Genomic DNA, 14,538 nt, shown 5'->3' on the forward strand with positions numbered 1-14,538 from the left:
AAAAACGGTGTCAACCACGACACAACACAACCCATTCAGCATCGGCGTGGGGATTGGCGCCTCCACGTTGACCCAGAAGGACGCCATCCAAGACTCTTGTCCATTTGCACTCGGGACTCACTAACGCCTCACTAGTTTTCTAACCCACCCCCCCAGTTTTAAGACCGTGGGCCTTCAGGTGTTGTTGTCAGTCAGAGTTGAACCCGAAAGCCATTGAGCAAAACAAGGCCCCAGGTCGGGTTGTCGTTTGATTGGACTGAAACCGACAAGGAAATGGACAAAGCATGCATGGGGGAACCACCCGTCCCCCCTTCAATATACAGGTTTCAGTTCAAACACCTCGAGATACACCCCCCCCCTCCCTCCACCCCCATTGCTATTGAAATTCACACATATACACACCCTTCCCCGTTTTGCCTTGATGAGACTGATAAGATGTTCTGTTTAAGAAAAGAAGGCCCACACACTACTTTGATTGATACTCAACCATAAAATGATCAAGTCGTTCATTAGTGGCATTGTCGTGAGATGATTTAACAGAAATTCAAGCCAGCCGTGGGAGATGGTGTTATGATTGGTATCGTGCAATCAAAATATCTGACTAGCTAACAGTGATTGATTGACTATGTAGTCTTGTGTCTTTAAAATGAGCAGAAAAGCTGGCAAAATGTTCCATTTCAAGTCAAATCAGTTCAAATAAATCAAGATGGGGGAGAGAGTATAAATATTTGTTAGAATTTCCTGATTTCCCCCCTTTTAAATCAATAATAGTCATTTTTTAATCATTTTTCTGTGTTTTTAGTAAAAAAATAATTTTGTAATATCTAAAATTATATAAAAAAGCTAAAGTAAACATTGTTTTACATCTATAAAAAACTGAATATGCAGGAATTTTAATCCAGTTCTTTTAATCCTTTTATAAAAATAAAATCTAAATATATATAAAATGGTCCACTGTATATTAAATTTCCTGATTTTCCACCTTTTAAATCAATAATTAAGTCATTTTTTAATCATTTTTCTGTGCTTTTAGGTCAAAAATCCTTTTGTAAAATCTAAATATATATATATATATATATATATATATATATATATATATATATATATATATATATATATATATATATATATATAAAACTCACAAATAAACATTGTTTTAGATCTATAAAACCTGAATATTCAGTGACTTTTTTTGCAGAACTGAAAAACAATAATTTGCTATTTCACAAAATTGAGCAAAACCTCAAATCTGTCACCACCTTGACACTTTCCCCCCTAAAATACCTTCAATTAAATCTTTAGGACCTGGTGGGCTTTTCACCTTTGACAAAAGTATTATGCCATCTCAGCTCATCACTAAGTTTTGTACCAAAAAACAATGAAACCCTGCACCCAAAGTGTTTTCCGTAAACTTTACTGAGTAACAGTCCTTTTCTCGCTACTGTTTAGTCTGGAGTGTACGTAAAAACAATCCCCGCTGCTGGTGTTCTTCTCCCCATCCCGATGAACTTTGAGTCCGCCTCATTGGCTGTGCTCTCCTCCCACACCTCCTATAAAGCCCTCCCACCCTCAGTCTGGATCAGACCAAAGTTTAGACAGTACGTGAGGTAGAGCTTCCCAAAAAGCTCTATCCCACTAAGGGAGAAAAGCACCTATGTCCATTTAGAGGGATCCTATTTATTTATTACTTTTAACTTATTTTTGTTCTCTCTCTCTACGGATTACTCGGATCAAGGATTTAGAAAAAAAAAACCCAACAGATATTGTGTTTTACTCAAAGCTATGGTGACTTACGATGAAGTGGGAACCTTGGTGCCTATCAAACGGACTCTGCAAGTGATAGACTACCAGAACCAAGTCCATAAAGAGTTAGAGGTAAGATGCTAAAATCATTTTTTTGTTTTCTGAGGACTGGAAAAACTGAAATTTCTATTAAGACTGTATAATGTTACAGTTTTGTGTATTAGTTGCCACTCTAGTAAGGGGTTTGGAAGGATTTCTATCAAAAACATAGCAAGTATTGAAGGCGTGTGAAGGCGTAGATGAAATGCAAACTGCTGTTTCAACTCTGCTATTAACTGTCTTGGAGAATTTTCCTAACATGTGGTTTTGGTGGCAATAAAAGTACTGAAGTCTGGAGTATCTACAAGTGACTTCCCAGACTTTCCCATGTGACTTATTGATGACCTCAACAGTGTCATTTGAGGTCTGGTTTTGGCTTTGGAGCGCTTTGGCTGTAAAAACAAAAAAAAAACAAGGCAAAGGCGCACATCTGGACTTTTCCAAGTGCCTTACATTTAAGTATAGATGAAAGAAACCTAAATCCTCAAGGCTAGCCGAGGAAGGTTGTAATCTTGGCTTTGATTTCTCATTAGACACCCAGCAACAGTTGGACTAATCCCCTTCAAACTGGAAATGCAAGTTGTATCTTCCCATTGTCTGTGTAGATAATAACAGGTTGAAATGAAGACTACAGCGTTCAGCCGCCATGTGGCAAGCATATGCCGGGTCTTCCGCTAGAGAGCTTAATAAAACTGCAGTTCGTCCTTTCCAGACGCCGGCTGACCACAGTCATAACAAAGTCCGGTTCGGATCAGTGGTTAGCTGGATTTTGCTGACCAAAGGCAAGAGTCAAACTTGGGCTGAGTCAGTAGAAAGTAGACGCAAGAAAATTAGAGACTTCTGGGTAGCAAAGTCATTAAAAGCCGCCATTCTAAATCGGTTGTGATTATGAAAAACTTTAGCGGTCTCAAAGCGTTACTTCAACTCGGTATTGGCTGCTGCGTGTTGTGGTTGGCGTGCGGCCGAACGGTTTGCTCATAAGTCTCGTGGCTGTAGGGAGGGGGGTTTGGTTTCTAGTTCACCTTGCCAAGGTGCAATTCTACTCTCACGCAAACCCTATCCTATCAAAGAACTTGCATCAACTTGCCAAAGTATTGTACACTCGACTCCCCATTTAAAAACCCCCACACGGCTTTATGTAAACATTTAAGTCGGGAACAGATTTACTCCCGCTTTACGACGGCGACGTCTGTCTTGCGTTACAGTCGCCCTTTCCTGACACACTACATTGTCTATCTAGAGAAGGAAGTTAAAAAAACAGCAGCTACCAGGAAGCATTTATCTCCCTCCCGCCGTGGATCCTCTTTTAAGAGAGCTAGTTGTCAGGCAGATAGTCACCCAGAGGGGGTAGGGGGTGCCGAACAGCTGAGACCGGTCTCGTGCATTCCTGGCATTCCTCCAGACCCCCTTCCCCGACTAGATCGGCACTTAGAGGAGGTCTTTGTACAGGGTGGCCAAACCAAGCCAAGCCGCCTGCCTCTCACATGATGGAGGCAACAGCTGCCGAAGCTACTTTGGCCTCTACATTGTCCGAGTAGATCCAGACAATATTTCTGTCTGCTTGGCAAGCTCTACCAAACCGTCTGCTTGAAGTACGAACACCCGACTCCCCCGTTTTACTGGCTCTAAAGGCTAGAAATGGAGTCCAGGAAAAGGATTTATAGCTGGATTGTTTAATGGCTAGAGACTCAATTTTACAGGGTCACAATAGGCGCAAATAGCCGGTTGGATCCATGACATTCTGGGGCTAACTACTCTCTACTTATTTTGTCTTCCCTGCTAAGGAACCCAGCAACAAGCGGGTCCGTTCTCTCGGCAGGGTGACGTCGTTAGCCAACCTCATCTCGCCGGTGAAAAATGGGGCCGTCCGGCGCTTCGGCCAAACCATCCAGGTAAGCGAACTTTGTCTAGTTTTAGCCAGCGTCCTAACATGACTACCCTTGTCTGACGTACATTTGCTTTTTTCAACCCCCGTCTACAGGCCTCCTTCCGAAGCGATGGTAAGACGCCGGGCGTGCCCCAGAAGCCTTGTAGCAAGGCAGCGGCCCCCACGCCGCCCAAGAGAAGAAACAGTACCCTATGGTCGGAAACTCTTGACGTACACCAGAAGGAGACCTTAACCACCAAAGAGATTAAACGACAAGAGGTGAGAATCCCATAAAATAAAAATACGCCAGCCTAGTTTGCGAGAACCAGACAGTCCTGTATGTCCAGACAACTTTGGCATATTCCTGCGGAATTTATGTCCAATAGCCTAAATGGGAGTAAAAGACATTTTCCGAGTCTGTGTAAGTTCACATAGAACCGAGAAACCAACGAGGAGCGCTTACCTCCCCACGCATGTCCGACATCTTTGCCAGCTGTCAGCTGGAACTATAAACTTTACGCATTGTTAAAAACATAGACAGCAACCAGAAAGACTTGGACTTGCTGGACTCGACTGGCACAAAGTCTGGTCTCCAGTCCAAGAGTTATTAGCTTGTCCTAAAGCAAAGAGGACTCTGACTCATGTGTACCTTTCTATGCCTTCCCCCTTCCCTCAGGCCATATTTGAGCTGTCTCGTGGCGAGCAAGACCTGATTGAAGACCTCCAGCTTGCACGCAAGGTTCGTTTTCACAAAGCAAACAGATTAAATCAAAGCTTGGCAACCCCCATTTTACTCTACGCAATCAACCTATAAAAAGCCAGGAATTTATCCTCCACTCCATCTTTCTGGCGTCCACTCTAACCTTTCGAGCTATTCTTAACATCCTCCCATCGCCAATTTATTTAAACAATCTCCTTCTTTTCTACTCCAGGCATATCACGACCCAATGCTGAAGCTCTCGATAATGTCCGAAGAGGAACTCTCGCATATTTTCGGCAACCTGGATGCCTACATCCCCTTGCACGAGGACTTACTGGCCCAGCTCTCTAAAGCCACGGGTTCTAACGGGACCGTGGGCCAGATCGGTCAGATAGTCGTAGACTGGGTAAGTTGCGTTCCAAATATCTGCCTTGAACAAAGATTTCCGGAGAGTGGTATTACAATAGGCTTCTCTGTGTTTAGCTACCCAGACTAGATGCGTATAAAGAGTACTGCAGCAACCAACTTGCTGCCAAAGCCCTACTGGACCAGAAGAAGCAAGACCGGCGGGTTCAGGACTTCCTGCAACGCTGCCTGGAGTCGCCCTTTAGCCGGAAATTGGACTTGTGGAGCTTCCTAGACATCCCACGCTCCCGTCTGGTCAAGTACCCTCTACTCCTCAGAGAGATTCTAAGACACACCCCAGCCGAGCATCCAGACACCACTAGCTTGGAACAAGCTGTAAGAACGCCTAGACGGTTTTTGAACTCAGCCATCTTGAAAGACCTGGACACCAAACAATTAATTTGTCTCCAGATCACCATCATCCAAGGGGTGCTGTCCGATATCAACATGAAGAAGGGCGAGTCCGAGTGCCTGTACTACATCGATAAGCTGGAATACTTGGATGATCGGCAAAGAGATCCTCGCCTGGAACAGTGCAAAAGCTTGCTGTGTCATGGCGAGCTTCGCAACAAGAGCGGCACGGTGAGAAAAGTACACAACAACGACACTTATCTTATCGATATATAAGGCAGAGTGTTCTGTCTTTTTACTCTAAACTTGTACAACCGGAGTGGTTTTCTCACAGGCAGATCTAGCAAGGCCATGTTATTTTTGCAATAGACCAATGGTGTTAGACTTGTTATGCAACCGCAAAGATGCCAAATAGCATTTTTAAATGTTGGTTTGTGAGCCGCATTAACGTCAACTCGATTTGATGTGGGCTGGAACATTTTAGATATAATATTGAGATTTTTTTTAATATAAATGGACTAAAAGAACAGGATTAAAAGCCCTGAATATTCAGTTTTTTTTATAGATCTAAAACAAAGTTTATTATAGCTTTTTTAAATATATTTTTAGATTTGACACAATGATTTTTGAACTAAAAACAGAAAAAAATGGATTAAAAAAATGACAATTATTGATTTAAAAGGGGGGAAACCAGGAAATATAATATATATCTATACTCTTCATTTTAATTTGATCCTAAAACTCATGATTGACTTTCCCGGCCCACACAAAATGATACAGCGAGCCAGATAGACAATTAGAATGAGAAACACAAAAACAAGAGGCCCGTATAGTCAATTCGCGCTTTGTCAAGGCAGTCTGAACAAATCCGGTTTGACGGGTTGGAAATTGAAGCGCAAGTACAGACAAGGACTTTTTTTTTTTCAGACTGCCTTTCTCACCACTCGCTGACTCATTTTCAGAGCGTCGTCATACACCTGCACCTAAATCGAATCTACAAATAACAAATATAACCTTTGGCCCTCGAGTCATCGACATAGCCGCTGACTCTTAGACACTTCCTAATAAAGGACGATGATATCACAGGGTCTGTTTACTTATTAAAAATGACCAAGTTAACAAACCAGACTAAATTTTTGCAATATCTCCATAACAGAAACTGCACGTGTTCCTATTCACCGAACTACTAGTCCTGACCCGCTCGGTGACCCGAAACGAACGGCAGTGTTACCAAGTGTACCGCCAGCCAATCCCCGTCCGAGACCTGATCTTGGACGACCTACAGGACGGCGACGTCAGAATGGGCGGTTCCTTCAGAGGCGCTTTCGGCAATGCCGATAAAGGTAAGGCTGGCGATTCCCTTGGCGCTCTCTGATTGGACAACCAGCTTCATTTTGATTCTAATTTAAATTTTTCTCCCTAACAGCCAAAAACATTTTCCGGGTTCGAGCCCAAGACCCCGGCCAGGCGCAATCGCACACCCTACAAGTCAACGACATCTTCCACAAACAACAGTGGCTCAACTGCCTACGTAGCGCCATCTCTGTCCACCGACCGCATGGACAGCCAGCCTCACCAACGCCGCCGGACGTCCGCTCAAAACGCCGACCGTCCTCAGTCTCCGCCATTGTCCACATGGAAGAAACGGACGAAAACTGCCCACGACGCGCTACCCAGTCCGCCCCTGCTTCACCGTGCGGCTCCGTCACCCCCACAGACTCCCCATCGTCGTCCCCTGTCCCGCCGACTGTGTCCCACAAGACCAAAAAGGACAAAAAGTCCCTTTATACGTTGGGGAAAAGAAAAGAGACGATGGTGTGAAGCAAAAGGACAAAAAAAGACTGTTTTGGTGTACATAAAGACGGGAAAAAAGGCGGGACTTAATGTATTTATGTGTGCGCGCATCCCATAATAACAGTGTTCTATGTTACTGTCCATTTTTTGGCAGCTGTTTACCTCAGCCCTCCATCCCAAAGACACCGGTTTCCCAAACCAAACAATAGTATCGTATTTTCACGACTATAAGGCGCACTTAAAAGTCTTAAATTTTCTCCAAAATAGACAGTGCGCCTTATATATGGAAAAAATGTCATTCATTGAGGGTGCGCCTTATAATGAGGTGCGCCTTATAGTCGTGAAAATACGGTAAATCACATTTTTGAATCTTTTGTACATGGCATTTAAAGTAGTTTGGGAAACCTGCCATAATTAATGAGAAAGGGAAGAATGTTTACTATTAATTTTGTATTTAAACAATATTGTACGTATAAGAGGGAGGTAGTACTTTGACTTTTAGTATACTTATTGTTTTATGATTAGAAAAAGGAGCACTGTTTTAGAGTTTAGGTGGCGCATCTGTTTTTAGGTAAAACAGGAAGATAAACCAATCAAAATGTATCGCTTAAGTTACAAGTGAATGAGACGTCTTATTATTTTTTTTTTTGATACATTCCCGAAGACGGAAAATGGCGTTTGTTTTTTTTGCCATTGTCGTAAAAAAAATGGCTTATTTAAAGCGGATCCAAAGTCAAGGATGTTTTGAAACCAATTTTTTGAACTGAGCCTCATTTTGGTTTCGAAGGAGACTTTTTTTTTTTTTGTGGTTTTTCTTTTTTTTTTTTTTTTTTTTGGTGTAGTATCTTTCATGGAGTCAAAGTTTTGGGCACTGGGAGGGACGGCGTCGTTAGGGAAAGAAGGATGAGAATGTTGTAGAGAGAAGTGTAGAGAAAGAACATGTCGGAATAGTTGGAAAGAGTTCAAGTATGTCGAAAAAGAAGGTTTTTTGTTGCAAGTCGAGACGGGAAAAGGAAAGAGAAGAAAGGTGTACTCGCCATTAACTTTTTATTAAGTATAAGAACAATAAAGATCTGTGTAAGATTTGCATCTTAAACTTCTGCCTTGCTTCTTTTTTTTATTCCAGAATTAGACAACTTTACTATGGAACTATTTTTTTAGGTCAAAATCTCTTTAAACAAAAGACTTTGTGGACACTAAATAATAAAATAATAGACCAAATGCCCTCCTGTAAGAGCCAGTAAACTTTTTCTTTGGAAGTCGTTCATTGGATTGAAAGAGTTGCCATGGAAACGACTACAAACAAGTTAATCGTAAAATCTGTTGCAATCCAATAGCACTGTTTGCCTTACTTTGTTTAACAAAATGACTATTTTACAACTATAAAAAACCTGGAAATGACATTTTTACTGTTTTTTTTTTTAACTCTTTGATGGCCGATGATAATAAAGTTTAGGCTTGATTGACACTCGCAAATAAAATCTAAATATAATATCTAAAATGGTCGTGAAGTCAAGTTGACGTTAAAGCGGCCCGCAAACCAGTTCGAGTCTGACACCCTTCATAATAAATGAAAGCCATTTTATGAGTTATAACAGTAAGTCTTTCAATTTGCTTTGAGTGGGTTTTCTATGCCATTTTGTACAACAAGCCGTTGTATTGTTTGCGTTCGGCGTGGGTTTCTCTTCAATTTGCATGAAGTAGGGTAACATATACATAGCATAGTTCTGTACACCCGAATAAAAGCAAGCGGTCAATGGTACGCTTCAGTCTTTAATCACAAGCACATTGAGAAAAAATGGCGCTTTTTCCTTCCAGACGAGTTCGCACGAGGCCTCGATAAGAAAGAAAAAGGCATAATTATGAGAAGGGGAAAAAGTCATTATTGGATGAAAGAAGCAGACATGTTATTCGTCTCCAGAGACTCAAGTTAATGGGAAATGTAAGACGAACTGAGATGGAAAAAGGACTTGAGATGAGTTGTAATGTTACTTAATCCATAACCAATATGAAGTTGCATAATTCCTCCATTTTGGAGGGAGGGGCTCATAGAAAAATTGCAAGGAGGGTTTTAATAAATGGATTAAAAGAACTGGATTACAATCCCTGAATATTCAGTTTTTATTGATCTAAAACAATGTTTATTTGAGCTTTTTAAAAATATATTTTTAGGTCTTACAAAATAATTTTTGAACTAAAAACACCAAAAAATAGATTAAAAAATGAAAATTATTGATTTAAAAGAGGGAAAATTAAGAAATTTAATATACATCAGACCATTTTAGATAAAATATTTAGATTTTTTTTCTAATAAATGGAACTGGAATAAAATCCCTGAATATTCCGGTTTTTATAGATCTAAAACAATGTTTATTTTAGCTTTTTAAAACTATATTTTTAGGTCTTACAAAATTATTTTCGAACTAAAAACACCGAAAAAATAGATTAAAAATGACAATTATTGATTTAAAAGGGGGAAAAAATCAGGAGATTTAATGTACATCTATACTAAAATAAACTAATCAAAATGTATCTCTTAAGTCACGCTAAAATTCCAGGTGCATCCATCACCCCCTGCGCACACCTTCAAAGCAGGTATGGCGCCCTTTGAAAATGACCACAGTCACTTCATTTAAATAACACCTCAAAAAGTGTTTGTATAACACAGTACTTACTAATGGAACTTACAAGTGACCTAAAAAAACTCAATAACACCCCCATGTTTGTTCCCGTTACCATAGCAACTATCAGCACGACACATAGTCCTCACAGACAATTGAAGTCGGGCCACTACGGATGGAAAGTTGAAAAACAAAAACAAGTACAAGCTCATCTTTGGAAGCAAATACTTCAAAATGTAGAAGCCCCGCCCACCTCGACCCCCCAATACCCCACTTCAAAAAAAATGCCAAAGCAATATTTCACCAAAGAAAGGATTTATGGCCATTGGCGGCGGACATATTGCGGACGCATCAGAGGGGGAGCTTTTCATTTCCTACGCACGAGGATTGTTTGCAGCTTTTGCGATTTGAGCGCTTTTCATCTCTTTCTTCAAATAATCAACAAACCAAATCTCATGACATAATAGCTCACATGTGTCAAAGTGAAGGCCCGGGGGCCAAATCTGGCCCGGTGAATCATTTTGTGTGGCCCGGGAAAGTCAATCATGAGTTTCTGTTTTAGGATCAAATTCAAATGAAGAGTATAGATGTATGTTAAATTTCCTGATTTGCCCCCTTTTTAATCAATAATTGTCATTTTTAAAATCATTTTTTACTGTGTTTTTAGTTCAAAAATCATTTTGTAAAATCTAAAAATATATTTAAAAAAAGCTAAATTAAACATTGTTTTAGATCAATAAAAAAACGGAATATTCAGGGCTTTTAATCCAGTTCTTTTAATCCATTTATTTAAAAAAGAATCTAAATATTCTATCTAAAATAGTCCAATGTATATTAAATATCCTGATTTTCCCCCTTTTAAATAAATAATTGTATTTTTAATCATTTTTTTCAGTTTTTAGTTCAAAAATCATTTAGTAAAATCTAAAAATATATTTAAAAAAGCTAACATAAACATTGCTTTAGATCTATAAATAAAGTGAATATTCAGGGGTTTTAATCCAGTTCTTTTAATCCAGTTCTTTTAATCCATTTATTTAAAAAAATCTAAATATTGTATCTAAAATGGTCCGGCCCACGTGAAATCAAGTTGACGTTAAAGCGGCCCGCGAACCAGCCCTTGGTCCCGAGGTTAAATATTTAGACATTTTCTGAAATGATAAATCCATCACACATATTGCTTTTGGACTGACTGAAAGACACAGGATCAAACTCCAAAAGTTATTGAAGATATACGTAGTAAGATGGATTCCTTCCAGATCTGCAGGAGTTTAAACCTACTATGAGACACACACACACTAAAAAATATGATGTACAACACTCCAGACTGAATTTTATTAGCCTCCGTCCTCAAATATTTCCACCTTACATAACGCGGCGGTGCAACGGCTAAAGGTATGCTGACACTGGGCTCCTGCCAAAATGCTCCATTCAGCATCGCCCAATGACAACCCATAATTGGCTCATAAATCTCCCCGACAATCAGGTCATCGGATTCCTCGTTATGCAACTGCAAAGATGCCAAATAGCGTTTTTAGGTGTTGGTTCGCGGGCCACTTTAACGTCAACTTGATTTGATGTGAGCTGGAACATTTTAGATATAATATTTAGATTTTTTTTTTTTATAAATGAATTAAAAGAACTGGATTAAAAGCCCTGAATATTCAGTTTTTTTTACAGATCTAAAACCATGTTTATTTTAGCTTTTTTAAACGTATTTTTAGATTTTACAAAATGATTTTTGAACTAAAAACAGCAAAAATGGATTAAAAAATGACAATGATTGATTTAAAAGGGGGAAAATCAGGATATTTAATATACAGTGGACTATTTTAGATATAATATTTAGATTTTTTAAAGATAAATTGATTAAAAGAACTGGATTAAAAGCCCTGAATATTCAGTTTTTTTTATAGATTTAAAACAATGTTTATTTTAGCTTTTTTTAATATATTTTTAGATTTTACAAAATGATTTTTGAACTAAAAACACAGTAAAAATGACTTAAAAAATGACAATGATTAATTTAAAAAGGGGAAAATCAGGAAATCTACAATACATCTATACTCTTCATTTGAATTTGATCCTAAAAACAGAAAGTCAGCACTCCTAATTTACTTTCTACACAAAATGAAGCAGCGGGCCAGATTTGGCCCCCAAGCCGCCACTTTGACACACTTGTACTAAACGATCCGCATCAAGACGACAGAACGTACAATCCCATCATATCTGTTTGAAAGATGTGTGGTCGACAGCGTGAAACCAAAACAAAGACAAAGTGAATCTCTCTTGCTGACTAATTTGAAATAATCAAACAAGTGACATTGAAATTGTTGACATGGGAAAATGTTGCTAGTTTAAGACTTCCAGTTCTTTTTTTTCAAACCTTAGAAAAACTCTAGTGTGCTACTTGATAAAAGCCAATCATTATTCTTTTTTGTTTTGTTTTGTTTTGAAATTGAAAACAAGTGTTTCAAAATCAAAAAAATGATATTTGAAGCCAATCCAAAAAGCACTTGCAGTTGTTCCCAGGCCGTCGTAATTTGTGTACTGGAACATCTGAAAATAAGCCAAAAACTGTGATGCAAAAGGAAACAACGAATAAACCGTGTAAATATTTAATTTCCTGGCAGATTGCTCCAATCACAACACAAATAAAATACTCCTCAAATTCATTTTCTTACATCACAAGTTGAAAAAAAGGGTAAATAAGGGATTAGCATTTGGCAAGAACTGACCTTAACGCAAAAAAAAATGTATACTTAAAATCTCTCTATATAAGAACACTGCTAGAAAGGATTAAACCAAAGACTTCCATTTTCCAGATGACAAAACCAGGGCACAATTTATGTAAGACATATCCTCACATAAAGAGCCAAACTCCGAATAGAAGGAGACGCTGGACAAGTAAAGTCAAACTAGGACGCATAACAAGTCTTCCAGACAGACTCCCAAGTCACTGAGGGTCTTTTCATTGGATATTCAAGTCCGCCTGCTTTTCAAGGACTGCTAATCCTCCATTAAAACAAGTCTGAGGGAGGAAATTAAGCCTCCATGGACCCATTTTACCTCCATTATGTCACCTTAGAACAGGGGTGGGCAAACTTTTGGGCCCCGGGGGGCCCACATTGACTTTAGAAATTTGACAGATGGGCCAGGTCAGCACAAGATATGATACAAATAAAAAAGTGCATCCGTTAACAGTACATATGAAACATCAACAGGAAAAAAGGACTCAAGTATTAAAATACTTATCACTCATCATTAAAGTAAAAAGTATAAAGTAAAAAGTCAAGTCAAAAGGAATGTATTAAGAAATATTAAAATGTCATTTAAAATAGATAGAGGGGCTGTAAAAGTCAAAAAAATAAATAAGAGTGGACAGAGCTACTGCCACTGGCTTCCGCGCCATCTTGGGGGAAAAAAAAACAAAAAAACATTATTTGGACAACGTCAGCGGGCCGGATAAAAAAGCCTAATGGGCCGGATGTGGCCCGCAGGCCGTAGTTTGCCCACACTTGCCTTAGAAGCAACAAGTTCTTTCAAGATGGCTTACAAAGGGACCCACACCGGGGGGATTCAACATTTTAGCTGGAAACTACGTAAAGCCGCAGAAGGCCATGGTAGAGAAACCTCATTTTCCAGTGGCGTTTTAAAAGTTTTTCTCTGAAGTTCTTGCATCAGAAATACTTCGTCAAGCCTAAGCCGCGTCTGGCTGATCCTTGAACCGTACATCCTAAATCACGGCCGCTCGTAAACTAGGGTTTGAAGGATGACCACTTGCAGGTGGTCGCCACATGTCACGGGGATAGCGAGTTCATAGGTGAAGGAAGGAGCCCTTACTAGTCAAAAAAATAATAAAATATGTGACGTTAGGCGAAAGAACGAGGGAGAGTAAAAGAGAAAAGCACCATTGGTGAGCTGTTTTCCTCAGAAATACTCTGACACGCCCTGGGGATTTGCTTACAAATATGACGTAAGAAACCTAAGTGGAGATTAAAGAGCTACAAGTGCACTGTTCCAAGACATTTTGCACACCTTTCTGTACGTCAACAACAATACAATCAAGAAAGTTCTCAAGAAAATACTTTTAGACGTCAGACATCTGGATTTGGCACTCGTTGTCCTGTCTAACTGGGCCGGACCATTTTAGATATACTATTTAGATATTTTTAAATAAATGGATTAAATGAACTGGATTAAAAGCCTTGAATATTCAGTTTTTTATAGATCTAAAACAATGTTTATGTTAGCTTTTTTTTAAGTGTATTTTTAGATTTTAAAAATGATTTTTGAACTAAAAACACTAAAAAAAATGGATAAAAAAATACAATTATTGATTTAAAAATGGGAAAATCAGGAAATGTAATATACATCTATACTCTTCATTTTAATTTAATCCTAAAACAAAAAACTCATGATTGACTTTTCCGGGCCACACAAAATGATGCGGCGGGCCAGATTTGGCCCCCGGGCCGCCACTTTGACACATGCGATCTAACAATGCATTTTCCTATATCTGCATTCTCACCCTCTTGCTACTGTCACAATGAAATTTCCCGAATAAGGTATGAATAAAGTTATCCAATCCAATCTACTATAGTAAAGTTCCTGCTCAATTCGTCAAACCCGATCTTAAATTCAAAAGAAAAGCCTTCAACTGACGTTGGCATTCAATGCGGAACTCAAGAGCGAATTTGCGACTGAAAATATTCTTGTAAAGATTCCATAGCACAGCCCAGATTTTTTAAAAAGTACTGTTGCACCAGGACGAAATCCGGCCACAATAAGATCAGAGATCTTCGCCAATGAACCAAAGTGTGTATTAAAAATACACGGCAGTTTGGTTTGGTCTCACCTGCGTCAAAAGCAGTCAGTGTGTTTGCGTGTCAAGGCCTGGCTTGTTCGCCAAGCGTCTGGGCCTCATCCAGCACCTGAGGGAACGCGGACAGTTATTC

General features: G+C 39.3%; 2 protein-coding genes across 2 annotated transcripts in view; one reads left to right on the forward strand and one right to left on the reverse strand.

Annotated features, from left to right (window-relative positions):
- Positions 1–14,538, reverse strand: part of asb13a.2 (ankyrin repeat and SOCS box containing 13a, tandem duplicate 2) — a 40,802-nt gene that overhangs the window by 2,163 nt on the left and 24,101 nt on the right. The window lies entirely within an intron of this gene.
- net1 (neuroepithelial cell transforming 1) lies at positions 1,569–8,055 on the forward strand. Its single transcript, XM_077709848.1, has 9 exons — positions 1,569–1,875; positions 3,627–3,734; positions 3,824–3,988; positions 4,386–4,448; positions 4,642–4,815; positions 4,893–5,150; positions 5,226–5,396; positions 6,322–6,508; positions 6,592–8,055. Exons 1-9 carry the CDS (start codon positions 1,783–1,785, stop codon positions 6,984–6,986), a joined length of 1,614 nt encoding a protein of 537 aa, XP_077565974.1. The 5' UTR covers positions 1,569–1,782; the 3' UTR covers positions 6,987–8,055.

The sequence above is a fragment of the Stigmatopora nigra genome, chromosome 23 (assembly GCF_051989575.1).
Source record: "Stigmatopora nigra isolate UIUO_SnigA chromosome 23, RoL_Snig_1.1, whole genome shotgun sequence".
Taxonomy (NCBI): domain Eukaryota; kingdom Metazoa; phylum Chordata; class Actinopteri; order Syngnathiformes; family Syngnathidae; genus Stigmatopora; species Stigmatopora nigra.